At 41.4% G+C, this 27,958-nt stretch overlaps 4 protein-coding genes across 4 annotated transcripts in view; 1 reads left to right on the top strand and 3 right to left on the bottom strand.

Annotated features, from left to right (window-relative positions):
• The window catches only part of LOC111865025, a 4,842-nt gene extending 2,524 nt beyond the window's left edge, over positions 1-2,318 (bottom strand). The window contains exon 1 of the mRNA XM_033751655.1: positions 596-2,318. Coding sequence (XP_033607546.1) covers positions 596-802 — 207 coding nt within the window. The 5' untranslated portion in view covers positions 803-2,318. The remainder of the gene's footprint in view (positions 1-595) is intronic.
• Positions 2,319-3,461: 1,143 nt separating this feature from the next.
• Positions 3,462-12,344, top strand: LOC111865029 (oligosaccharyltransferase complex subunit ostc-B). Its single transcript, XM_023852731.2, is given in 4 exon segments — positions 3,462-3,716; positions 5,899-5,990; positions 6,084-6,301; positions 12,159-12,344. Coding segments are annotated over 4 exon segments (468 nt in total). The 5' UTR covers positions 3,462-3,577; the 3' UTR covers positions 12,178-12,344.
• LOC111865027 (calcium and integrin-binding protein 1) lies at positions 12,332-15,878 on the bottom strand. Its single transcript, XM_023852730.2, has 5 exons — positions 15,522-15,878; positions 15,196-15,230; positions 14,835-15,082; positions 13,990-14,188; positions 12,332-13,210 (listed from the first exon to the last, which is right to left on the bottom strand). The coding sequence occupies exons 1-5, from the start codon at positions 15,570-15,572 to the stop codon at positions 13,189-13,191; spliced, it is 555 nt and encodes a 184-aa protein (XP_023708498.1). The 5' UTR covers positions 15,573-15,878; the 3' UTR covers positions 12,332-13,188.
• Positions 15,879-19,244: 3,366 nt separating this feature from the next.
• On the bottom strand, positions 19,245-26,319 carry LOC117282353. Its single transcript, XM_033751653.1, has 4 exons — positions 25,911-26,319; positions 21,438-21,683; positions 20,325-20,543; positions 19,245-19,547 (listed from the first exon to the last, which is right to left on the bottom strand). The coding sequence occupies exons 1-4, from the start codon at positions 26,317-26,319 to the stop codon at positions 19,321-19,323; spliced, it is 1,101 nt and encodes a 366-aa protein (XP_033607544.1). The 3' UTR covers positions 19,245-19,320.
• Between the last annotated feature and the right edge of the window lie 1,639 nt (positions 26,320-27,958).

Genomic DNA, 27,958 nt, shown 5'->3' with positions numbered 1-27,958 from the left:
ATGAGACGGGTGTCTGCAAAATTTGTTCCTCGCTTGCTCGGAGATGACCAAAGAGAAAACCGCGTGAATGTTTGCCGCGACTTGAAGTCTCGGCTGCAGTTTTCCCTAACAGAAAGCAAAATTTCACGCACACTCTTTGTTTCTGCTGGTCGGCCATCTCACTAATCGCCAAAGGGTTGAAACAGGAACGCACACAACAGAGCACCACAGACAAACCACTTAACTCAGACTGACGCCAGCTCACTAACAGTCGCGGGAGACCCCCAGCTAACACCACCTAGCAGCACAACTCGTAACTACAAAGCATGCGTGCGCAACAGGTCGGTTCCGGTTATTTTTGGGTCCCCCCTCGTACAAGGCTTGTTAGTCCAGGCTCAGTACAGCAGATTATGCCCTATCTTTAGTAGCTTTGGCCTATCAGTTCTAGTGGTCATTTTGCTTCATGAGGTTTTAGACAATTTTTGTAATGGCCACTGTTTTCTCGTCCTCTGACAGCACCACTGATTTCTGTCATAAATTGCTGTACTACAGTTAGTAATGCTCAACATATTTTCTAGAGGCAAACTGTTTACATTTGGTGCCTGAACTGACTGACCTGTTGCTTGCTGTTTGTGTTGGTGTAACGGTGCAGGGATCCTTGGTTCCATCGTGGATGGATCTGCCACTGCCACCTGTCTGTGGCCGCTGCTGTTGCCCTGTACTGCCTTGGAGCACTGCTGTGAAAGACACACCTGGGGTGGCGAAGTTTGAGAACACCCTTCACATTGCAGTCTTGAGTGTTCTCTGACTTCCTTTTCTGCATTTTCTCCTTTGCGTATCTGCAGCCTCGATAATTGGCAGGATGGGCTTTCTCTCCTTTCACCAACTGGCAGTTGCAGCATCCTGGTGTGGAAGATGTATTTCCTTTTTCAGGACTCTCCTTGTGTAGGTGGCTGCCCCCACACCACAAACAAATGGGATGTTGCTTGCAGTTTGCTCAAACATGAAAATTGTGTAGTGGCAAAATTCAGAGGCCTGCTCCAAGCATTTCCGGGACTCAGGTGAATAGTCGTGGAGGATTTTGGAGGGAGGATTTTCCGGTTGGGTAGACTGAAATAAGTTTCGCACTCTGCCCGTATTAGAAGGCTGGCGATTTTTCGGTTTAGTATTTAACTTTTCAAGCTGAAGTTTATTTCTCATCTCCTTTCTCATGAGGTTATGGAAAATAGGGGCAACCTCTGTACTTTGAGCTGTGATCTCAGGTTTTTCACAGAGTGCATGAAGTTCGGTTCAAAACATTTTTCATGTTGCCATGAGCAGTGTTCCTCTGCACAGTTTGCAAAAGGTGGAGGGGCTTGACAGTTTGCTGCCACATGAAAGAATTGCTCACATTGTGCACATGGAGGCGGCATGGTGCTTCCACATTGATTCTGATATAACAGGTGGGACAGCTGCAAAATCTGGAACGTTGTCTAGCTCGATTATGTGCATGGGCAGAGTTGTTCTCTCTCCACGCAGTCATTGGGATGACATTTTGAACTGCCAGCCCAAAGACAAGTAGTTCTTCCTGAATGGCTTTAGGAGGGATGCCTTTGATAACCACCCTGTAGGGCTTGGAATCGTTGTGCTTAATGAGATTAAATGGAACTTTTATTTTCTTTTAAGAAGCTTTGCAAGTTGAGATAATCTTGATACATTGAAGTCTGACATGCTATGCCAGCTTTTATTCTATAGGCTGGAATTTGAAATGAAAATCTTTGTTTAGTTAGATCATGTCACCTTGGAAGTGGTGGTGGATGATGACAGGCAGAATTTTCTGTCTGGAAGCGGGTAGGAATTGGCTCTTGTTCTCACAGCTACCAGAAACACGACTGTCAGGAGTGGGAGAGGATGTATTAATGGCGGTTTCTGATATGGTTGGATTTACTTTTGTTTTACTTTGTCTCATTTTGGAGGTAATGACAGTGAAGTCATTATCCGCTATCTCATCTGGGTTAGGCGGTTCAGAAGAGACTCTTGCAGATAATGCAAGTTTCTGTGCACCTTGCCTCACAGATTTAGTTCCACCTTGGGAGCATTGTACATCTGCAGCCACTGTAAGGCTGCGATTGCCAGAAGGGCCTATCACGGGCCAGGCTGAGTTGGCTCTGCATGGTTCTGACTGTGGTTTTCTTTAATTGGCGGGGTTTTATTATCTGCCCATATAGATGCCATTTCTGAATCTGAATATTCAGATGAAGGGCTATCGGACTCCGCGCTTATAGGGGACTGGAGCGCGTTTATGTTTTATGGTTAATGTGATTGATTTTTCTATTTATTTTTTTCTGATTTATTTCTGTATAGTTTCCTGGGTTTCTTTAGGTTTGTATGTATTTAGGGCTGAGAGGCCTCCAATGCCTATAACCCTCTTAATGTCTTGGGGTCCAATCTAATGGCCTTGGACATCACCATGCTGGCAGCTACGGTTTACCCACCAACACTGAACGTACCAGGGAAGTGATAATACTGACACTAATATTTGGAATGGGGTATGCGCTAAACGGAACATGAACCAGGGACAGTTGCATGATCCGGTGAGGGCATTCCGAAGCTCCGACAAGCAGGTGGGCCAAAGCCCACCTGAACTTACTCCTACAAGCTAGCGCTGATTTACTGATGTTGCAACACTGATTAAGGGTGGAGGGTAAGAATTTCAAAGGATCTGGACACACCAATTTGTACTAGCTGACTAGGACAACTGCAACAACCACCTCAGTGTACGTTGTCACTGTTAGATTTCAACTGAGGCAGTACCGCCGGGAACACACGGCGTAAGCTGGAATCCTCTTCTCTGCTTCTCTTTGTCTTCAGCATATGGGGCTGGTTATTGAAAACCATACGCTGTATGCAGGGCCAAGAGAGCAGGCCTGACCTGGGTTTATGACCTTCACTACCTGAAGTCTCTCTGAGACGCCTTTCAGTTGCTTTTCTTGGCATGGACCGTGCTGAAAGCACTGTGTATTATAATCCAATCACATCCATGGACATGTTTGTGATGGTGTTACTCAGTAAAGGCTGGGTATACTTTGCTTATTAAGAATCTGTTACTTGGCAGCAGATGTTTTGTTATAGAAGATGTAAATGTTACAGGGACATATATTATTTGTCATGTGTTTTGTACAACAAGCCAGTACTGAATATATGAATTTGGACTTGAGTGTGTGAAGTATTGGTTTTATAGGGCCATTTTAAACCAAATATAATTTCACTTTAGTGCAAATCTGCAGTAACAAATTTCATCTGGATAAGCCAAGTAATGTCAGGAATTAGTTCTTTATGCACTCCTTTGTTATGGAACGGCAAGATCTATTTAGAGTAACAGGAATGATTTGGTTGTTATAATCGCCGCAACTCGCGTAACCGAATTTTTTACGTACTAAGTTTTCAGCGCCTGATGTTTGCGTACTGCCGGTAGCATAGTAGACTGAACGTGGTCCATGACGGCATATTTCTGAACGCTTCTACGTTAAATTTTTAGAGTGTATGTGTTTTGTTTTTCAAACGCATAGCCAACCGGAGACACGTATCAGATAGTGGTGTACCGATTGTGTAGTAAATAATGGATATTCTATACAGAATACCATTTAATGTGCTGGAAGTACCAAATTTAAAGATAAAAAGGCCGTCATGGTTTCATCAACCTTCTGCTATGGTTATGTTTTCTCTTGTATTACTGTCATACTTCTTGGTAACAGGCGGTTAGCATTTTTATTCTAACCTTAAATATTGATTGTATGTACATATTTGTTACACGATTGTTTTAGTTTGAAATAGGTATTAGATATACTGTTATTTTAATATTCTGGTTGGTTACGAATATGGACCAGTATGTAAGATTTGAGGATTTCACGGCGGTGACTATGAAGAAAGCAGCCTTCTGGGATGTGGCACCGTGTAGATGTGGTGTTAACCGACGTTTCGGAGGAACGTATCGCCTACGTCTTCAGGGTAGACATTAGTCTGCTCGCACATGTTCTCACTGGCTCTTTGCTTGCGGATTTTCTTATTTTTCCTTCTACCCTGAAGATGGAGGCGATACGTTTCTCCGAAACGTCGGTTAACACCACATCTACACGGTGGCACATCCCAGAAGACTGCTTTCTTCATGGACCAGTATGTTTACAGTTAGCAACCTCCCAGCTTATAACTTTTGTGTATGTCTTTTGTATATTATAATCGGTAGAAACAGTTCTAGTGGTTTTTGTTTTGGCTAGCAGCCATCCCAAATTCAAGAATTAAGAGTTAGAATTAGTAGTATTAGGTGCAGATATACATAGCTAATTAAAAACCAAATTCCATGGAAATTTTACATTCATTGTATTATGGTGTTCCCTGAAGGTTTAAAGGCAGGAATACATCCATGTTACCTTACATCAGCAGATCAGGATTAGTGATGTGTCACAGTTGTTGGTATGAATGTGTAGGAAGTTTTTTGTTATTTACATCAGGTTATTGAGTCTATAGTAATACACATGTATGTATTTCATTTCCTGATGCATCTTTTGAAAGTTAACTTCTTACCTACATTTGGAATTCCATACTTGATACTATTTTCAAGAATTTCTCATGTCAGCCATTTTTTCAATGGTATGTTTATTTATAACTATGAAGTTGGAGGTCAGAAGTACTGTGCTTTATGCAACACAGTAATCAACCTTTATGATTACTTGCATCCCAGCATGTCTGAGGATTGGGATGTGCTGGTTGCTTGAGGAGAAGCCTCACAGAAAAGTCAAAACATGTTTTACTTTAATTCTTGTGTGAGAGTCTTCCAAGGTGATACAGCAGATTGATGAGTGAAAGATTTTGGATGCGTGTACTGTAATGCAATCACAAAGTAGCTAGCTGATGCTAGTGGTGGCTGGAAGAGGTATAAGTATGGTGGGTGCACATAGATGCATCAGAGATTTGTTTGAAATATTTGCTGATTGGATGAGAATTTTGGATGCTTGGATAGTGGGTAACTGAGAGTTTACTGTAACATGTTTTTATTAGTAGACATGCGTGTCTAGGTCACCTGTTTTCAAGACAGTTTACACCAGCAGTTGCAGAAATGTAGTTTTACAGATGTAATTTGATCAAAGCCTTTCAGTACATGCTCACCAGCGTAGGCCTGACTCATATACGAAGGGGGACCCAAAAATAACCGGAAACGACCTGTTGCGCGCGCATGCTTTGTAGTTACGAGTTGTGCTGCTAGGTGGTGTTAGCTGGGGGTCTCCCGCGACTGTTAGTGAGCTGGCGTCAGTCTGAGTTAAGTGGTTTGTCTGTGGTGCTCTGTTGTGTGCGTTCCTGTTTCAACCCTTTGGCGATTAGTGAGATGGCCGACCAGAAGGAACAAAGAGTGTGCGTGAAATTGATGAAGATCGTCGAAAGACCATTGACCAACTTTCTGAGGAAACGAACATCTCATGGAGCACGGTCCAGCGAATTTTAACCGAAGGTTTGCACATGAGACGGGTGTCTGCAAAATTTGTTCCTCGCTTGCTCGGAGATGACCAAAGAGAAAACCGCGTGAATGTTTGCCGCGACTTGAAGAGTGAAGTGCAGTTTTCCCTAACAGAAAGCAAAATTTCACGCACACTCTTTGTTCCTTCTGGTCGGCCATCTCACTAATCGCCAAAGGGTTGAAACAGGAACGCACACAACAGAGGACCACAGACAAACCACTTAACTCAGACTGACGCCAGCTCACTAACAGTCGCGGGAGACCCCCAGCTAACACCACCTAGCAGCACAACTCGTAACTACAAAGCATGCGCGCGCAACAGGTCATTTCCGGTTATTTTTGGGTCCCCCCTCGTATGTTATGTAATATCATACATAGATCTGCCTTCAGCACTTTTTAACAAGTATGGATAAAACTTTTCTTATTTTCAGGAATTATCTATGATGTAATTGTAGAACCACCTAGTGTTGGTTCAACAACAGATNATGTAATGTAATTCAGTCATCTACACTGTGCTGAGTCTGTAATTGGCCTTGCGGCTGTTGACTCGGCACATTAATAATAAAGAATTGAATTGAATTGAATTATTACAGTAATATGATATTGGTAATTCTAGGTGGCATTTATGCCATATCGAGTGAATGGGCAATATATAATGGAAGGTTTGGCATCAAGCTTCTTGTTCACCATGGGTGGGCTTGGCTTTGTTGTCCTGGATCATACTCACAGTCCGTCAACACCAAAACTGAATCGAATATTACTCATATCTGTGGGATTTCTCTGTATCCTAGTCTCATTCTTTACCTGTTGGATATTCATGCGGATGAAGTTGCCGTAAGTAATCAGTTTTTAGTGTTTAATGAACAAGGTATGGTAAATCTGGTCAAGAATATATTTGTTGTGTGTCATACTGGAGTTTAGAATACTGACTGCTTCCCTGAAACTTAAGCTGCACTCTCTTCCTTAGTTACAGATACTGTTACTCCCTAAAAATTAATAATATTAGCAGTTCTTAAGTGTGTTATTTTAATTGTTTATTCAGTGATAAATTGCACTGTAATTTTGGGCATGAATGGTGTTTATTTTGTGTCACTTGGCTGTACTTCTGCTTTGTAAATTGTGCAGAAAGTCTGTAGGGAGTATTTACAGACCTCTGTAATGGGAAGAGTGTTACATTCATAGTGGAAATTATTGAGGGATCATTAATGATTTGTGGGATGTTTCAGATGAAATTACTATGTAGGACCTACAGTGGCTTCACAGGTATTACAGAGTGGGTTGGCATCCCCCTCACTTTCAGTGCTGTTGCAAATGCTGAGGTATTAAATCAGCAGTGTGTAAATCAGATAATAACCAGATAGGTGCAGAATAGTAGGCATCTGTTCAACATGTTAACAGTTCCATTCAACCTGTTTACTGCATAACAGGAATACTTTTATGAATATGCCTTGCTGAAGTTCATGTATATTGCCGGCATTAGCAATGTTGAAACTTAAGATTATGTTATCACAGTGTTAATTTTTGGTGTGTTCCCAACAGAAAGTTGCAAAAACATGTCTTTCACCTTTGCCATGTCTGTGCCTGTCTGTCCACATGTAACAATTTGAGAGCCACTGAATGAATTTTCAGTAACTTTGATATTAGGGAGTTTTACTGTATTTTGCTTACATGTTTCAATATTTTTAAGCCAAATAAACACTTCATATGAAGACCTACAGATATTTGAGGTTTGCTTGCTAAAGATATACAAATTGAGCAAACAGAGTTTAAGAGCAAAATGCAGCAAACTTTTTATTTCAGCACAAGTCTTATGAATTCTGAGGTAACCAACCAAAAGCCATAATTTGAAGTTCTCAGAACTGGTTGAATGAATGCATAAGGGTTGTGGCCTTCCGGCCCTTGCACTGCGACCTTCAATGATCTGTTGTGCTTCCCCCCCCTTTTTTTTTGTTTAACCCTTTATCAATCCTACACTTTGAATGAAATGTAGGACAATTTGTTTATGGACGCGTCATAATAGTCAGTTGGTTCCATGAAAAACTGGCCCAAGTGACAAAATCTTAAATAAGCTATAGCCTCATGAATGAATGAATGAATGAATGTATAAGGGGTGGGCCTTCTTGGCCCTTGCACCACAACCACAGTGATCTATTGTGCCTCCCCTTCTGATTATCCCCTCAGCAATCCTGCACTTCGAATGAGGCACAGGATTTTGTACGTGGGGACGTCGAAATAATCACTTGGTTCCATAAAATATTGACCCAAGTGACATAATCTTAAATAAGCTAAGGCCTCACGTTCGCACAGGATATGTGTGGCTGTTTCATTTTCTTCTTGACACCTCTCACGAGTTGGGCTATTAGTCCCATCTTTCAGGTGACAGTGTCGTGTAAGTAGTTCTACCACCCATTGTAGCTGGTTCCTGTTTAACTTCAACAGTTCCTTCACTCTTTTAGTAGAGGGTCCTCATATGAGTCCCTTTGCTTTCCTGAGTCCAGTCATGGATCCCCAGTATTTCTTGTGATTTATATTTGTCCAGTCCCTGTTTGCCTTTGTGGCAACTCCTGTGAATGGATGTTCAGCTCAAATCTTGGCCAATTGGTCTCCTATTTCGTTTCCAGCAATACCCTCATGCCCTGGCACCCATATCAATTGAACCCTGTTATGTTTGGCCAGTTCCATGAGAGTTTGGTGGCAATCCCAGACCAATTTTGAATTGATCTGCTGTTTGTGAAGTGCTTTAAGTGCAGCTTGCTGTCAGATAGAATGTAGATGTTCCCATTTCTCTAGTTCATATCTAGATTCTCCATAATACATGCTTTAATGGCATACACTTCTGCCTGGAATACTGTGGTGTACTGCCTGAGGCTGAAACTAAGTTTCCGCCTCGTGCCATAGCAGAACACACCAGCTCCAGTGCCCTTATTTATCTTGGAGCCATCTGTTTACCAGATCAGTCCCCCTTTTCTATTGGGCCCAAACCCGTCTTCCCATTCACTCCTCCCAGGAAATCTGACTGAATGGTTTTTCATATACATGTCTCAGTATCACTTTGTCAGACTCCATTTGTAATATGGGTTCTTTTCTCATGTCCTGAGTTATGTATGCATGTCTGAAACCATCAAATCTAGGTTTCCATTGATCACTGCTCTGGAGACGGTAGATTCCTGCCCTGGCCTTGCCTCCAACTGTATATGCAGGAGGGGAGTCCAAGGAGTATCTCCAGTGGTGCAGCTGTTGGAGATGTTCGAATTGCTCCTGTGATATCCAAGCAAGCCAACCTTTGCAATTTGCTAAGTTCTCCCTTGCTTATCTTGAGTTTAACCCTGGGCCACCATACTGTGGCGCTGTATATAATTATGGGTTTTACAACTGCAGTGTATATCCAATGCACAACATGCGTCTACAGTCCCCAAGTTTTACCAAAGATGCTTCTGCATGTCCAAAAAGCCTTATAGGCTTTATTGATGACCTTGTCCAGCTGCATTTTCCATGTCAGCCCCTTGTCTACCGCTAGAGCAAGGTACTTGACATCGCTGGAGAGCTGGATCGTCTTATTGAAGAGGGTCAGTTCCTTAAGGCCTTTTATATTTCTCTTCCTGGTAAACGGTATAATTACCATCTTATTAGGATTGATGGAAAGGCTTGTTCTTTCACACCATTGTTGGACCGTGTACAGAGCTGTTTGAAGACGCTCTTATACTGTTGAAAGGAATTTTCTATTTATGAGGATTGCTATGTCATCAGCATATCCTACTGTATAATACCCATCATCATCAAGTCCCCACAGGAGATCGTAAACGACCAGGCTCCACAGCAGAGGCAAGAGCACACCCCCCTCAGGACACTCCCCAGACACGGACACCTCTAGGGGCTCTCCTGATAGTGTGGTATGTCAAGGAATGCTCCTAAGGCAAAATCCTTGTGTTCAATCACACTTTCTATGCATGTTACCACATTATGTAGTGCGCTTTCGGTAGATTTATCTGTTGCTATAGCCTCACAATCACATAGGATATGTATGGCTGATTCATCTTTTTCTAGGCTCCGTTTGCAAGTGGGGTCATCTGTTAGTCCCACTTTTAAAAGGTGTCCTTTTAGGCGAGAGTGTCCTGTAAACAGTCTTACCACCCGCCTTAAATGGTCTGTGTTGAATTTTGACAGTTCTTTCTTTTCTTCTGGCAGAGTGCCCTAGTATAAGTCCCTTTACTTGTCTGAGTTCAATTACAGATTCCCAGTGTTTTTTGTGATTTCTGTTTGTGCAATCCCCAACTGCTTTCATGGCAACTCCAATTGAGATGCCACACGTTGGTTTGGGTCCTGTGAACGGATGTTCAGATCCCATTCTTGCCAACTTATCTGTTTTGTTACTAATAATGCCCTCATGACCTGGCACCCACATTAATTGAACTGTTATGTTTGGCTAGTTGTATGAGGGATTGATAGGAGTCCCAGACCAGTTTTGTGGTGGTCTGGTGTGTATCAAGTGCTTTAACTGCAGCTTGACTGTCTGATAGAATGTAGGTGTTTCTTTTTTTTATAGATCTATCTAGATTCTCAACTGTGCATGCCTTAATAGCATAGACTTCTGCCTCGAATACTGTTATGTACTGCCCAATAAGTTTTCGCCTTGTACCATGGGAATACACCCCACCTACAGTGCCTTTTTTGCCAGCTGCAGTCCACCTACTCAAGACTAGGTGTTCCAGACCTTCTGTTATGGGTATGCCAAAAGTACTAGCTCCCTGCAGTGGTGTATCAGTACTACTGACTCCCAAGAGAGGGGTCCTTGGTTTTACATCGGGTAGGTTTCTCCCCACTGGTTCGTCCCTGCCTTTTGCTGAAATCTCAACAGGAGGTTCCCTTGTTGCAACTGGGCCCCATAACGGTGCACTGGAGCTTCCAGCCCCCTGATGAAGCATTTCTCATAGGGACCTCTTGAAGGGGCGTCCCTCTGCTTTTTTAGGTCCTGACGACTGTTTTTTTTTTTTGTTTTGGTCTTCATTGTGGTCCCTGAGTAGTGGTGGTTTAAAAGATTTCCTCCTGCAGTGCCCCATATGGGTGGAAGGCATAAATAAAATGGGGTGCTGCCTGGTGCCCAAGGGGATCATTCACAACACTCACCCCAGTTCCACGCAGCCCTTGGCACACCTAGGCTGAGGTGGTTTGGTCTTGTTGAGAATAAAACCCTCATGAGCCTCCAGGACCTAACGTGCATGTTCGGAGGGAGAGAGGTATTCCAGATGACCAGTAGGAGTGTGACACCAGCTAACCATGCAGTTGCTACCAGGAATAACTGCATGAAATGATCGTCCCCGGGGGTGGCAAGCCACCTCTTATTCCCGCCCCTCCACATGGGTTGGTTAAACTGTTTTAGAGTGTTGAGCCTGAAGGCTTGTGGCACCTTAATGGTACTCTAAGGAGACAACTCAAGTAGATGGAGCTACCCCCATACGAGTGCTATTCTCCTTTTGTCCCCGGACAGGCCGTAGTAATACCCGAGAGTTATAAGCTGCCGTGTGGGAGGCTCCAGTCGTAAGATGCCATTGCCCTGTATGGGAGCTTAACTGCCAGTTGTAGATTGTCATACTAATCCAGACCCTGAGAATGATGTTGCCCAGTGGGACCACGAGGAGGTGTCCCAGAGCTGTGTTCCGATGCACCCCCCACTAGAGACAGCCGTAGTTCAGTGAACCTCATTGAGGATGGCATCATTACTGCCTGTAATGTATGACCTTAAGTAGGTCATAGTTACCTGCACCGTCAGCAGTGGTTATGGAGAGTTCTGTCAACTTGGATATAATGCTGTGTAGTCCATTGAAAGTCAACGTTTTAGAGGCACATATTGCCTCCATCTTCAGGGGCGAAGAATAAGCCAGTGTTGTTCTGTGTTACCTTAAGATCTGCTGAGCAGATTGTCACCACTTCTCCACCTGCCTGTTTCATTCCATTTATAAGAGAATAGCAAAGGCTGTGTTTGAGAATTTAAAACCTGTAGATAATAAGGAGCAGACATGGCCAGAATTTTTGAATATGTACACATTTCCTAACTTCTTAGGATATGCCTTCTGTACTTCAGTCACAAATACACAGCTCCCCAGAAGGGTCATGCCCTTTTCCAAGTATGAGTATGTAAGGCATATTCCTCGTGAGCAATACCTCTGTTATTTTATTTGAAAGCACGTTATTTACCCATGGCACTGCAGTATAACCAAAGGTGAAAGCATTAACAAATACCAGGTGATGTTTAAACTTTATTGAGTGATACAGTTAGGGAAATCTATGTTACTGAAATGTATAGAAACAGACTTATTTAAAGAATCCTGAGTTTGATCTATGACTGCGTCTAGATGTGTATTTCTGTGCATAGTTGAAGATATGGCCTTTGCTGAAGCTAGATACTGGAATTTGGAGAATATCAGGCTCCATTGTTGTTTGAAGCCTATGTTAAGCTATATCAGATTCCCTCTGCTAGCAGTCTTTTTGATGGGAGTGGCAGCATATACCTCAGGGAAATAATTTGAATACTGTACTGAATTGAGGAAACAAGAGGTAATAAATCATTAAAACTTTAAATGAAATGGAATGTAGAGAACACAGAACATAATTTGAACTGTTTATGCAGATTTTTCCCATCTAAATATGTATTTGTTAAATTGTTTTAATATTTCAAATTTATTTCTAATTGCAGGGGCTACCTCCAGTCATGAACAGGCAGCAAATTTGCATGAATGAACGAACCAAAATGAAACTTATCACATGTGGCTGACTTTACATTTTCTACATGATACATTATCTGCATTGTCTTCATTGCATTGCATGAATGGTTTGTTAATATGGGTAAATGGGAATTTTAAAATAAAGTTTTAAAAATCAAGCAGCAGTTTTATTGAGACACACTTGTAAACATGGAGTTCACAGGTAGAATAATGTGAACTGGCAGTGATCTCATGTTAAATAGACATGTAGATACCTGTGACACTTTTTTAGACTCCTTAAAGAAAAGACTGGAATAGTACTATGTGATATATATAGGCCCTGCAGCTTGTTAGTCTACTTCACACTCAGTCTTTAATGCCTATGATGTATTTTCTGTCATACCTCACATGTATGTCATGGCTAGTTACTCTGTTGTCTCACAAACACTGAAAAACTGGTAACTACATAGGATTACAGATTATGGAAACTAAGAGAGATATCTTGAGTTCTGTTGAATGTTCAGCTATGATAAATGTGGAGATTTATGGTCCACATACTGAACCAATATGAATTGTTTTAAAATGTAGAGCAGAGGATGGGCACAATTAGTGGATTTACATGTATTATGATTATTAAGAAGGGAGTGGCAAGACCACATATTAAAATTGCCAACAAATGTTTATCTTATTACAGAATACATTTATAAAATCTTATTTATGAAACTAAGAACTGTAATGAGATATCTTGAACATGCAAGAGAGTAACATGTAAATTATCTTTGGTATACTGTTTGTTTCAAACATATTAAGCATATAAAAACATATATAAATATATTACAAAATCATTCCTACAGTTATGCTGGGCTTTGAGGATTCAAACTTATTATGCTAGGCTTTAAATCTAATAATAAATTACGCATTTCACAGTCTTCTATTAGATTACTTGGGATGCTCTAGTAATATCAAAAGTGTATTTCCTTTGAGCAGTAAACACTTAGCCGGTCCTATGCATATGGAAGTTGATTACAGGCGGATTCTGAAAGTGCTGAAATAATGGGAAAGCATGATTAGAATTTTGCATATTATATAGCTGAAACTGAACTCTTCCAGTGACATGAAGAAAACCAAGAATGATGGTTAGGTGTTGATTCTAATATACTTATCGTTTGTACAGTAGGAAAACATATTCTAGCGAACATTAGTACTGTGTGCTGATGCATATTTGAAGATCACCAATAAAATGACATTCTCTGACAGTGTGAAAGCACCCATGAGCTTTCTCATGTCTGTACATACTTACTCACGTAGCTGAGCCCTTCTTGAGGAGCTGCCAATTCTGTAGCTACTCAAGAATTTCCCAGCATTTTATGGAACCTGAAGGTTCATTACCGTGTTCACAAGAACCCTCCACTGGTCCCTATCCTGAGCTAGATCAATCCAATCCATACCATCCCATCCTATCTCTCTAAGACCCATTTCACATCTGTCTCCCTCCTAAATAATTACTTCATCTGAACATATTTTAACCTCTGCTGCCTGTGCTTTGCATAGTTATAAAAGCATCTATGAGTGGTGCAGCTGGCAAGGTGTTGCATTTTTTCAATATAGTACTGTTCTGTTCAATGAGGGTTCAGCTTTCTTGCTAAATAATATTTCTGATCATTCATAACTTAATATTGTTATATATGTGTTTTACCATAATAAATGTAATACCTCTTCATTTGTCTGGTAAAGTAGGTCTCAAAACTACTTATATAATACAATTATGTGCTACTTTACTTACTGTAAAACTGTAATGTAAATACCACAACATGAAGCACTTACTTTGCAAAATCAGAGGATTTAGAGATAATATGCTCAAATTCTGCAAAAGAGAGTGCTCCGTCATCATCTAAATCAGCTTCATCCAGAATATTCTGAATAAGATGCTGCATGTCCTGTTCACTGAGATGCTGCTGACCAGTTAGGCGATCTATTACTTGTCTGAGATCAGTTACCCCCAACATATCATCTCCATCAAAATCTGAAATTCAAAATCACACTAGTATATATGAACTGCATTTCTTGAATAGGTCTAAAAACTCTTTTGACATTTTCTTTCCAAAATAAGTAATGTAACCTGAATTTTTGTTATATGGTCCACATAAAAAAGTGAACACAACTATCACAATGTACACTTAAAATGTGGCTTAAAAAATTTCTTGAAAAAATGGCTCATTTACCAAAATTATATAAATCAAAAATATATACTGTCACATATATGAGTGACTATCATTGGGGTTTTGGATTGGATTTATTAACCACTTTAACACACGACTTGTGAGTACACCATTGCTAATCTCCACACTTTACAGATCACTCCAGCATATGCTATGTATTTTCAGTCTCCTGTGTCTTCACCAGTAGTTTTCTGGTAACAGCTCCAACATTGGCTATTTCTCTGCTTCTGTGCTCAAGTCCTCCCTGAATGGCTGTTCCCTTACAACTGACAAACTTCTAAACTTGTCCCACTGATAACCCTTGTCAAGGACCATGTAGAAAGGAACATGTTTGTTTGTGAAGGTGTTGCCCAGTACTGTTGTGTATACTTGTATGAATGTATAAGGGGCAGGCCTTCTTGGTCCCTGTACCGCGACCACAGTGAAAAAAGTTAATCAAGGTATGTTTACCAAATATTCGAAAAGCATGTTCCGCTTTCACAGCTTTTGGTGCTCCATCACTGAACACTGACATCATATCAAGAAAGTCTTCAAAAGTACAATCTCCATCATGGCTTGAACTAAATATACAGCAGATTCTGTCTCCAAAGGGATTCACACGTAGTTCAGGATACTGGAGTATTTTTGCCATAGGTAGTTTGGCATTTTTGTTGTGCCCCACTTTTTCTGGTGCAAGAGCTTTGAATTTCTGATGTGCACTGAAAGTAAAAATACAGACTGAAATGTCACAGTATCAGTGTAACTGTGCTCATATGCTAGTCATGACATGCATACTGATTGTGAATGTGAATTTTTGGATTTAATAACTTACTACAAGACTTCTTTCTTGGTGAAGTAAGTCAAGTCCTGTAACAAATATGAACAATTTTTTATATTCAAGAAGAGTTAAGGTAACCAATCCACTAATTTTAATCAAACCAATATTATGTATAATATGTACATGACGATCAGTCTTCGCCTGCTCGAATCCCACTTAAGGCATGGATGTCTATGTGCGTTTATTCTGTGTCTGTGTTGTTCTGCAACAAGGTGTCCTACCGACTGTGTATTGGATTAAGAAACTGAAAAGTGGCCAGGGCCCAACAAAGGGCTGTAGAGCCACACACATATACGAGTATACATATGTGATGTTTTTACCTGATAGTCCTGTAACTCTTCTTCCGTAAATTGACTCTTTCCTTGCCCCATGTTGCTTTTACATATTAAATATCATTTCGAAGAAACGTTATTACTCACAGTAGAATCCCGGAATATTTCCCTAACCATAAACTCGTTGGTTGGACAACCGTTCAGCCACGTATAATCGCAGCAGCAGCATGACTTATATTCGATGAATTATCAGAAGTGTTCAAAACTGAATATACGTTCCAAAACTATATTTATGTACGCAAACTATAATTTTTAATTACTTTTCATCATTTACATTTTGACTACCGAACATTATCTTCGAGCGACACCTGATGATAGTATGGTCGAACCAGCGAGCCAGACAACGTGAAAATTGATTATGAGACTCTTACGATAGATGGCTCTACGGATGACTCTCAAAATTACGAGGAATGCACCGGATGGGCATTGCCTAGGCCTCTTTCGTATTTACATGTTTTTTTTTTACAATAAAAGAAAAATACGAGGACTGCCTCCGACACCGTTCGTAGGCGTTTGGTGGGGAAGTACGACATGTAGGAGGTCATTGTTACTGGTTATGACTAAGTGAGTAATCAGAAAAATGCAGTATAAAAGAGTTTATTAGTTTAAGAAATGTGAGAGTATTGTTTGTTTCTTATATTGTTTAATGATAGATAAACTATTTCAGGGCTCAGACCTTACCTATTTAAGGGGTTTCCAACATTGACATGAAATTAATCTATCCCGTCTTTCAGACATTACTGGATTATAATTTGAACATAAATTAGCTGTAAACAGTAGCCTACAATGCCCCAACGGGAGGATCCTACATATTATTGTTGTTATTTACCATGACCTAGAGCCGTGAACCTGTCAACAAAAGTAAGAACGTCCCTGTGCGATGTAGAAGACATAAAGTCATTTCTATGAATAAATCCCACACGACGGAGACGTAAGTGCACGCAGAAATAAAGCTCCACGTATTTAGAGCTCTCTGTCAGCTTGACGTTCCACCAGCTTTACCATCTTGTATCAGTGAGCTCAGAACCTCTGAATTTAATGTCTGTCTCTGACATCGGGTAATGCGCTGTTAAGTCTGCACATTGTGCAGCTTGGTGGGGAATCGCCTTGAGAGACCGGGGCGAGTGTAGGAGGTTGATATTTGAAATGGATACTACAAGTTGTGAAGGGGCACGCGGTAGTGCAGTTGGTTGAGGCACTATGCTACAAGTCGGAAGGTCGAGGGTTCGACTCTCGATGAGGTCTTTGGAGTTTTCAATTGTCCTAATCCTTCCAACCGCACTATGGCCCTGGGATTGACTCAGAAATTGATTGACAGAAATGAGTACCAGGAATCTTCCTGGTGGTGAAGGGCGGCCGGGGCGTAAGGCTTACAACTTCACCACCATCTGTGAGCCGATTGTCTAGAAAATGTGAGAACCCCGACCTCTCACAACCCTATGGGACTCCACGGCCTGTTACAGGGATAAGAAAGTAAAAAAGTAAAGCTATCCCTGTAACAGGCTGTGAAAGCCCATAGGGTTGTGAGAGGTCGGGGTTCTCACATTTTCTAGACAATCGGCTCACAGATGGCGGTGAAGTTGTAAGCCTTACGCACCGGCCGCCCTTCACCACCAGGAAGATTCCTGGTACTCATTTCTGTTGGAGGCTGAGTTTTTTATTATTAAAAGTTGTACCGCTTACAATGATCAAAAGGTTATAGGGGATTGTGGTCTTCTTACGAACCTTGAATTCTTGGGTTCCAATCACAGTTGAGGCGTGGATGAGTTCTCGTCTTCTTTTATTACTTTCTTATCCTCTGTAGATGCAAATCTGCCTTCTCGAGGAATGTCGCTTTAACGTGGAGAGGTTTTCATGCCCCAGGGATCCGGAGATTTATGCTGGCGGTAACGTAAGCTCCTGGTAGACACACCCTTGCCAGACAAGTCAAAGGGTAGGGGCCAGACGAAGTGCAGTTCATGGTCCTACAGGTTGAGGGCTTGGTCGTGGGGTTACAACCCCACCCCAGGGAAGTCTTCTGTTACGAAATCTCCAGAGCTTATGGATGAAGACCGTGGAAGATCCAAGGTCCACCCATGGTTGTAACGGAAGTAAAGAAGAAAAAGAAGATACAAGCCTTGACCGGTCGAAGGATTTTTACAAAATGGCTAAAATACACTGTTGCGTAACTGAGAGTCGAAGTCATCTCCGAAGAGGAACACAAAAGAAAACAAAAGCGCAAGTATTGAGACCTCCTTTTTTATAGCCTTACTGCTCCTTCGCTGATGTAACCTACCTCTCTACTTGAAGATTACGCTCGTAAAATAACTTTACTTCAGTTGTCGAGAATAAATTTTGTCATAAACGCCAATCGCCTCTGCGTCGTATCCTAGAGGTGTAGGATTCCAATCTCGAGACATTTTCCACTTATTCTATTATTTTCCACAATTTTTTCATATTAGGCCTACCTCGAAGATAATGGTGAGTTAGTGACGGGGACAAATTGCCAGTCCTGAAATGATTAGAGGCCAATTGCATTAGACTAAAAATAAATTGCCAGTTTATAAAACAAAAACAAAACAACTACGTGATTTTAGTCCGCAAGTGAACTATACCGACCCAGCTACCGCCGCTTGTCAGCGAAGTTAGTGCCAACTTTTGCCGATAGAGGGTGTCGCGTGGTCAGCGCAGCGAATCCCCATGGCCGTTAATTTCGGTTTTCTAGACCGGAGCCGCTATATCCTTGAAATAGCTCCTCAATTATTCTCACGAGACTGAGTGGACCCCGTTCCAGACCCACTACTTTTCAGAAAATCTGGTAGCGCCGGGAATCTAACCCGGGACCTCTGGATCTGTAGCCATGAACCCTGACAACTAGACCACAGAGGCGGTCAAATTGCCAGTTTATAGTTGAGTTTAATCTGTATTTTTGTAAAATACTGCAGATTTAAAGAAGTAAATTGCAGTTGTCCCATTGTAAGTTTGTGAAAGTTTAACGTGGACAGCCTGCAGGCCGTTGTTTAGGGCCGCTAATGTCTTGAGAGCAACGAATAAGTCGTTCCAAGACGTTGGACGCAGAACGCGGAGTCGCTCTTGAACGTCATCAAGAGGCAGGAGTACGAACCACTAGGCCCCTGTTGTTCTAGAATCTGAAATTGACCTCTCCATATCTTGAAAAGCTTCATGGGGCACAACGCCACTAATTTATACACACATTCAAAACACAACAGAAAGGGAGTAATTGAATATCACATGCTCCAGTTTTTTAACATATTTTATGCCAGTACCCCACAACAAACTAGAACGAACATAATAAATCTTCCTCATATAAAATTCATTCTGACGAGGAGCTTCATAACTTGTACCCTTCTCCAAGTATAATTAGAACGAACAAGTCAAGGAGGATGAGGGGGGCAGGGCATGTAGCACGAATGGGGGAGAAGAGGAATGTATATAGGATATTGATGGGAAAGCCAGAAGAAACCACTGGGACGACCAAAGCGTAAATGAGTGGACAATATTAAAACGAATCTTAAAGAGATAGGATGGGATAGATTGGATTGATCTGGCTCAGGATAGAGACCAGTGGAGGGCCCTTGTGAACACTGTAATGGACCTTCGGGCTCCATAAAATGCTGGAAAATTCTTGAGTAGCTGCAGAATTGGCCGCTCCTCAAGAGGGGCTACTAAAAAATAGTAAATAAAAAATTAATTCTGAAAGAGGTCCAGATGTTCTGTGTTCCATATTTTCAAGACATCGTATCTGTTTTACATAAAACAAGTATAGTTTTAAAATAGAAAACGCTAATTACATCACCGAAGGCTTCTCTGTTCTATTTTGTGACGACGTGGCATTCTCTGTTCCATTCTGAGGCGTCATGGCCTTCTCTGTTCCGTTTTGTGCAGTCCTGAAGTGGACATCCCATTTAAAAACAGAAGGCAGCTTTTTCATATACTTAATTCCACTCCAACAACGTTTAAATTTGTTAGTTTTAGATGCGGGCGTGTCTCCATCAAAACAGCTTTTTCTTTCACCTGGAACATAATATAGAGTGTACAGATTTTGTTCTGTGCGATTCAAATTGGAGAAAGACTCGCACCTTACTTCTGATATTTCCACTTCTAAAGAGGTGCAAATCTATGTATATACTTCTGTGTATGTAGAGAGTATATTGCCACGTGCATGTATGACTATAGACGGGGGTTTGGATTTGGTACTGGATTTATTGACCACTTACAGGTCGTAACTACGAATAATTACAACACTATCCCTATTTCCGCACTTCACAAAATGACCACAAGTCTTTTCCAGCCCGCAGTGTCTCCACTAATAGTTGTCTGGTAACGGCTTCTAACAGTAGCTATTCATCTGCTTCCGGGCTCAAGTCCTCTCTGAATGGCGGCTCCCTTCCAACTGAAATATTCTTCAGGGTTACCATATGACTGGGGGTTTACCGCAAATCAGTTCATCTTGACGACAAGCCCCTTGAGACTTATAACCAATAATTTTATTTTCCAGCTGAACACTTGCGGTTATAATGTAACATCCTCTCTGATGAGAGGATAAGTAAAATAGTTTTGTGAAGGCCAATGGAGTGTGAAGAGTGTGAAATGTAAAGATAAATTGTGAGTTGGTCCTGTGTGAGAGACTCATGTCATGGCAGAACGTAGTGGAGTGGAGGCAAACCTCAAGACATTAACTTTGTCAATAGATGTAAACTATTAGCTTTACTCTTCGGCCTCTTTACCTCTAGGATAAAGAGCCTCCGATGTCCATTGGGTAGGACAGAAAGAAAGAAAACATAAGTTTACCTGAGTTTTGTAGTTCAGCACACTTTGTTAGCCTTATAGTAGTATCAGCTGGCTGGTCCCCTCCAGGCCACAATTCGCACAGATACGGCAACTTTGCCGAGCATCTCGACACTTGCCATTGCTTGTTGCCGCCCAGCGCCACACAATCCTCGTCGGCTAGACGGTCTCGTGGCTCACTGGGGGCCCAGGCGACGTAATCAAAACAGTTCAGCGGCTCTCCTGAACAAAGTAGAATGTTTACTACTCCGAGATAAAAATCCTGACAAATACGTAAACAGAGGAACGGGCATGTAACTGGGAGGATAGACAATAATTCCTTTTTTTTTCATTGACACTACAGCCCTCATTTGGGCCTAGGTTTACCTCCATGAAACTCTCCGTTTCACTTCGGTTTATTAGATCTTAGACATACGGTAGGACTCCTTGGGCGGGTGATCAGCTCGTCACAAGACCTCTACCTGTACACAAACACAGAAAAATGCACACAAACATCCATGCCCTGAGTGGGATTCGAACCCACGATCCCGGCTTCCGAGCGAGCGAAGACAGAGACAATAATTACCTATACAAATTATTACTGTCACGAGATTTATCACTTTTACCACCGGTTATGGTAATTCTATTAATAACCTGTTAAGGTTTCTGTAAGGGACCTAACTGAGTAGGTGTCTTCCCCTTCAACTGAGGACGGAAACAGATCCATTTTCCGAAACGTCGTGCCTTCTATTTTCTAGAATACCGGACGATGGAAAAAGTCCAAAAACTCAGTAATTCTGTGCACCAGTTATTTAATTTTACCGTGACATGTATGTATATAGAAGGAACAAATAGATTGACAGATAAATGGGTAGGACAGATAGCCGACGGATAGACACATAGAAAAATAGATCGATATGTAGACAAACAAGTGGATTGGATTTCAATGTATTTATGAAGATATAAAGGCACATTTTGATTGTTCAAGACTGATGATCAGCCGGAAGTAGATCATATGAACTAGGGCCGCAAACTTCACACAGGTGTTAAGACTTTTAACGGTCTTGCTTTACAAAGAAAGGCATATAAATGGAAGCAGTTGTTACTTATGTACTTAACAGACCAGTAATCAGTTACCCGTTGTTGTAACGAATCGACCTTCAACTTTAGTATCATCGAGACCGATGTATGCTCTCTTTGGGGCCCTGCTGACTCTCATTTGTTTAACCAGTGCTGACAGGGCAGTAGTTCGAGTCTCAGAGATCACGTGTGCCAGCTCACTGTCCTTGGTTCGACATGAGTTCAGTGCATGGGAGAAGTTGAGTCTCTCCAGATGAAGCAGAAAGACTCCTACCTTGGGTATGCAGGTGTGGTTTATACTTGCTGTAACAGCACAAAGTTTAATATATCATTGTGAAGCACAGATGAGTATATACTTTTGAATTAATTATGAGAGGAAGAAAGCGAACTCGTAGTTTAATTTCACATGATCCTTGCAAGGAAACTGGTGTCTGAAAATTCATAACAAAAGTAAGCTGGTTTTTATCGTTATGTTTCCTTATTTCCGAATTTGTAAGTTAGTACGACTATTTTTCTATTCTCTGTGGTCTAGTGGTCAGAGTTCCTGCCTACAGATCCACAGGTCCCGGGTTCGATTCCCAGCGCTACCAGATTTTCTGAGGAGAAGTGGATCTGAAACGGGGTCCACTCAGCCTCGTGAGGATAATTGAGGACCTATTTCAAGGAAATAGCGGCTCCAGTCTAGAAAACCGAGATTAACAGCCGTGGGATCCTTTGCGCTGACCACGTGACACCCTCTATCGGCAAAATTTGGCACTAACTTCACCCACAAGCGACGGTCGCTCGGTCGGTATAGTTCTCTTGAGGACTAAAACCACGGAGTTTGTTTGTTTGTATGATGTAATTATAGCTTTTTTTTAATTGCTAATAGTTTGGTGCAAATTAAACATTATTTACAGTAGTGCGAATTACGTTATTATTTGGTTTTGAAGTATGTGTAAATTAGAATTAAATCTTGAAATTGGACAAATACAGATTCCTCGTATTTTTATGGTTCATCTTATGGCGCTGTCAGTATATCAGACTGTGTATCGTTGAATGGCGTGACCATTGATGATTGATGAATTGGAAAGGATTTGGAAGTAAGTGGTAATAAAGATATTATCCTGGAATTTGCCTGGAGGAAATGAGAAAGATTACGAAGAACTTTAGTTAGGATAGACAGTGTCCCGGCCGAGATTCGAATCGAGAGTCTCCTAAATACAAGTCTAGAGCGTCACCTCTTCACAGACCTGTTCGGGAAATTGTTCATATAATTTTCGTATTTCCAAAGTGACAATTTGTTGTAGCACTCTAGCTGGCATACTGTTACTATGATATCGTGTAGGATGCAGTAACACAGTATTAAAGTCACCTTCAACTTATCTGCTGTTCTTGCACACATTGGCCAATATTTTGTTTCAGAATAATTGTCTAGGTTTTTATACTTATATATTGTCTTGAGTAGTCTTTTTGTTAAAACTGACATAACTAGAAGTTAAAAACAATGAAATGTTAATGTCAAAATTTCAATTTGAGAGTCTCATGTTTTTAGGTCTGTATGGTTTATGGATGCCTAACAACGTTGTTTTTATTCTGAGTCTTGCTGGAAGTTGTGGGGTTTGGATCTTCCTTCCTCTGCGTGATATCAGGCTTGTGTTTTCTGTCTCTTGTTGTATACTCCTATGATCTGTGGGTGTATGATGTTTATGTGCTCTATTGTACGAATTGTATTGTAGGCCGCTTTTCCTATTATTTTGCTTATTCCTGTAGGCCTGACCTCATTATGAAGGTCGTTGTATCCGTGGCTAGTGACCATGTAGATCGCAACAGCTAGAACGTTCCTCCCAAACAGAAACATTTGCCAATATAGGAAGCAACAGCAGATGAGCTGAAGGTGAATGTAAAAATTGTGTTAATATCTGATGAAGGTTGAAAAGCAGGAAGTTGCAGCAAAACTACGAGTATAATGTATGATATATCTATATAAACATAACTGTAACTATAATAACTGTCTCACACAGTATGACGCTGAAATAAAATATTTTAAATACAGTAGCTTACTTTTGGTTTACTTTGACATAGGCTTACTTATTTTTTTAATTCGCTTAGTGGGGGATGAAGTCCAACTGGGTCCACTCAGCACGGCGGCCACTGATTGGCCTATAGTAGCCTGCTGCGGGTGATTATGATCATGAATAATTTGGTGGAATGAAGATGGCAGGGGAAACCGAAGTACTCGGAGAAACTCCGCCCCAGCCCCACTCTGTCCACCACAAATCCCACTTGACCAGACCCCGGGATCGAACCCGGGCCACCGCGGTGGGAAGCCAACGACTAGCCGCTTGAGCTATGGCGCGGCTTTACTTACTTACTTACTTATGGAGCTGAACTCTTCTTGAGAAGAAGGCAAATCTGCAGCTACTCACCAATTTCCCAGCATGTTATGGAAACCGTAGGTTCATTACCATGTTCACAAGAGCCCTCCACTGGTCCCTATCCCGAGTCAGATCAATCAAATCCATACCATACCATCCCATCCTATCTCTCTAACATCCATTTTAATATTGTTCACCCACCTACGCCTTGGTCTTCTCATGTAGTCTCTTTCTTTCTGGCTTTCCCACCAGTATCCTATATGCATTTCTCCTCTCCCCGTTCGAGCCACATAACCTGCCCACCTCATCCTCCTTTACTTGATCATTCTAATTATGCTTGAAAAGAGTACAAGTTATGAAGCTCCTAATTATGCAGTTTTCTCCAACCTCCTGCTTTGACATAATTAGTGATGGTAATTACTCCTCGAGCTGTCTAAGCAATCTTTGTTTCTAAAGAATTTATTGACGATCTTTAGTTAATTGAGCATATGAGAGACCGCTATATGTCTTCTCTTATTATTTATGAATTCATCACCATTAGACCATGTTCGTCAACCTACACGGAGCATGTCCTGTTCTCGCATTCAGGTCCCCTCCTATAACCACACAATCCGTATTATTCTGATTCATCGTTCATCTTGAGTCACTTCCTAAATCCGGCACTATATGGTCTTCTCGAATTGTATAATAAGTATAGTGAAAGCCGGGACAACACAGTCGGTATAGGGACTGGCTACGGGCTGGACGACTGAGAGGTCGGAGTTCTAGTCCTGGTGGGAGCAAGAATTATAATTTTTCCATGTCATCAAGACCGACTCTGGAGCCCATCCAACCTCCTATCCAATGAGTACCGGGGGCTTTTTCCTCGGGGGTAAGGGAGCCGGGACGAGAAGCTGACCACTTACCTCCAACTGGTATCAAGTCAAGAAAATATGAATCTATACATCCACTCCCCCATACGCCTGCATGGCGTAGTGCGTAATTGGTTAAGCACAGGGACATTGCACCCTTTTATTTGTTTATAATCACTGTGAATGCCATTTGCATTTCTAAATTCATGGGTATACTGTGTATATTCGTTGTAAAATATATCAAGGATCTACTTGTGATTTTTCTGTCCGGTATCCACCAAATTATTCTCAGCTGTCAGATTTATTGGTGACGTAGCTGTTTGCTCTGTGGGCACTCGATTATATATTACAAAAAAGAATGTTCAATTTTGTATTTTCTTTATTTTTCCTCATTGTTTCAGTTAAGATTACTACACATTTCTTTTTTCTCTAAGTCCTTAGAGAATGTTACTTTCTTTTGGTCTACAATATTATATTTAAGCATCCTGTTGCACTCCATACGATAAATGATATAACCTCCGTCTCAAGTGCAAACAATATATTCTTGTGTCTTTGATCTTGNAGGGCGAATAACCCTAACAATTTTAAAATTTTAAAATTTGGACAAGAATTTTTAAAATTTGGACAAGAATTTAAAAGTTCAAAATTAGAACTAAAGATTTTATTATGGTGCTATTACAATAAACTCAAAATTAACGTGTGTGAAGTAATCTACGGGTGGACAGCTATCAACGAAGTAGAAGTTGATAATGACAGGGAGAGTGTTTTAGATGTTAAATTTTGAACTGGGTGCAGTGTGACAGCGACGTGAGTGTTATACACCTGATGATGGCCGTCTGAGGCCGAAACATGTAGTGTAGGGAGCAAGATCAAAGACACAAGAATTTATTGTTTGCACTTGAGACGGAGGTTATATCATTTATTCTTTTGGTCTAATTTACGTTTAGATAGAAATGACTTGACTTTGACTTTGAGGTAATAATTGTGTCTCTTGAGATGGCAGTAGAATTATTGAGTAGCGATGTTAATCAGAATCGACAGAGCAGTTGTGAATAAAAGAATTAGGCTTTGAAAAGAAGATTTCATGCGTACTGCAGTTACAGCGAGACTGGGATAATTACTGTGCTAAAATCCGTTGCCAGGATACGACTAGTGAAGACTGAGAACCCTAATATGTGCGTAACGGTGAACTGTGAGGTGTATAGATCAGCGATAGCGCTGTAACACTTGTAGATACGAGTTGAGTGTATAAGTGCAGTAAATCCAATCATTCAATCCATGCCCCGTATAGTCACCCATACACATGATAGTATGATACTTACGCAGAGGGTTGCCGTATAAACTATAGTAATCATAGCGCAGATCTTTCTTGAGAGACGTCAGGGTCTCGAACTCGGGACAGTCGCACACAATGCAAGTGCTTCTACTCTCCATTAGTCCAGGAGGGCTGAAGTTGAAGGCCAGACCCCGTTTTTGCAGCGCGAAGAGAGCGCACTGTTCCGGTGTGGGTAGCCTCGCTCGAGCAATCGCTTTCATCATGGAGCGACTGCACGTTTGGATCAAGTAGAAGTCGAGCAGGGACTGTCGCCTTACCTGCAGCAGTGTACTCGATGTTGTGCATCGCTGTGTAATTTCATATTTAGGTTTCAAGCTTATTTTCAATATCAGGAATTGACATGTGGTGTCTGCCCGTGCACCGGAAACTTCTGGAGTGATAGGTCTTTGTGCCATGCTTTCTGCAGTGTGTCATACGGCCTCATTCATGGCTTGGTGCATCTGAAATATGCTCGCAAAGCGGTAGAATTTAACATTTTTAACGTTAAACGAAAGAGTAAACATGCTTCATGGCTCACATTGTCCAACTGTCTATAATAAAACTAAAAAAAAAAAACTCCGTGGCCTGTAGTCCACAAGCGAACTATACCGACCGAGCGACCGCCGCTTGTCGGCGAAGTTAGTGCCAACTTTTGCAGGTAGAGGGTGTCAAGTGTTCAGCGCAACGGGTCCCCATGGCCGTTAAAGTCGGTTTCCTAGACCGGAGCCGCTATTTCCTTGAAATAGCTTCTTAATTATCTTCACGAGGCTGAGTGGACCCCGTTTCAGACCCACTACTTCTCAGAAAATCTGGTAGAGTCGGGAATCGAACCCGAGACCTCTTGATTTGTAGCCAGGAACTCTGACCACTATAATTCCTTTAAATGTCTGCACACTTTCTAAAAATGTAACGACACTACCGGCGTGTATGGAAGACTCTTACCGTGACGTTTAGTGATAAAATGTTATTTTGGGCGCTGTTGGCCAATTAGGACTATCAATATATTTTATTCTCTCTTTCACTCATCAATGGCTCTACAGCCCTTTGTTGGGCCCTGGTCTTTTCTTCAGTTCCGTAATCTTTTTTACACAGACGGTAGGACTCCTTGGATGAGTGATCAGCTCGTCGCAAGGGCGCTACCTACACACAGATCAACACAAACAGAATAAACGCACATACAAACATCCATGCGTTGATTGGGATTCGAACCCACAATCCCAGCGTTCTAGCGAGCGAAGACAATTCATGCCGTAGACCACGCGGCTACTGTGATCGGTATCAACACATTTAGAAATATTAATTAAGTTTAATTTTTATGTAGTTACTATAATTCGAAAATACTGTATCAGAGGAAAGGAATTTTATTACAAATAGAAAATTTACTTGTGTACTTACACGTCTCACTTTACAAATATCTGAGGTAGACGGGGGCTCTGGGCACTAAAATCATGCACGTTAGGCCTGCTGTTGTGTAGTGTGTAAATATTCTGTTAACAAACCATTTGCTAATGCCGCTTAAAATTATTCGCATTGATATCTCACATCATGCTTACCTCTTCACACATGAATACTGCTCTGACGATTGAAGGTGCAGTAGCTACCATCAAAATTGTCACCCAAACCGTCCACATTTAAACGGAGAAACTGGAATAGATATAAAATAAAAATAGCAGCTATTGCAGTGCCCAAGCGGAGCAATTCGAGAACACAGACAGGCAAAATCAATTAATTTTTCTGTTCTGTTTACCATGCGTAACAGTTAAAGGATTCGGTTGGTTGGGTGGCATCTCTTTTTATTGAGAGAGCTGGCGTCCAGTGACGCTGGTAGGGCGAAGAGGGAGGTATGATGCAGAGGAAATCATCCGAAATTGACGCAGTGTAAGTATTGTATGCAATGTAATTAATGGTACAAAAATGATGAAAAGGTTTCATAATCAAACAAGTTGTCATAGCTGGAATAGTGTCAACTTCTATATGGAAGGCGTTGAGTGCCGGCCAGAACACCAGCAATCTTGGCTGAGGCTTTTCATGGTTTGCCTCACAATTCCAAGCAAA

Source organism: Cryptotermes secundus, unplaced genomic scaffold (genome assembly GCF_002891405.2).
Source record: "Cryptotermes secundus unplaced genomic scaffold, Csec_1.0 scaffold954, whole genome shotgun sequence".
NCBI classification, from domain to species: Eukaryota; Metazoa; Arthropoda; class Insecta; order Blattodea; family Kalotermitidae; genus Cryptotermes; species Cryptotermes secundus.
This window is presented reverse-complemented; position numbering and strand designations above follow the sequence as displayed.

Excerpts from the sequence above, each read along its gene's own strand:
- LOC111865027 (XM_023852730.2), bottom strand. The coding sequence starts at position 15,572 with ATGGGGCAAGGAAAGAGTCAATTTACGGAAGAAGAGTTACAGGACTAT. Across the intron at positions 15,231-15,521 it reads AAGAGTTACAGGACTATCAG|GACTTGACTTACTTCACCAA; the intron begins GTAAAAACATCA and ends TATTTGTTACAG. Across the intron at positions 14,189-14,834 it reads ACATGCTTTTCGAATATTTG|ATTTTGATGGAGATGATATG; the intron begins GTAAACATACCT and ends TTTGAATTTCAG.
- LOC117282353 (XM_033751653.1), bottom strand. The coding sequence starts at position 26,319 with ATGGCACAAAGACCTATCACTCCAGAAGTTTCCGGTGCACGGGCAGAC. Across the intron at positions 21,684-25,910 it reads TTTATACGGCAACCCTCTGC|CAAGTATAAACCACACCTGC; the intron begins GTAAGTATCATA and ends GTGCTGTTACAG. Across the intron at positions 19,548-20,324 it reads TGCTGAACTACAAAACTCAG|GTGAAAGAAAAAGCTGTTTT; the intron begins GTAAACTTATGT and ends ATTATGTTCCAG.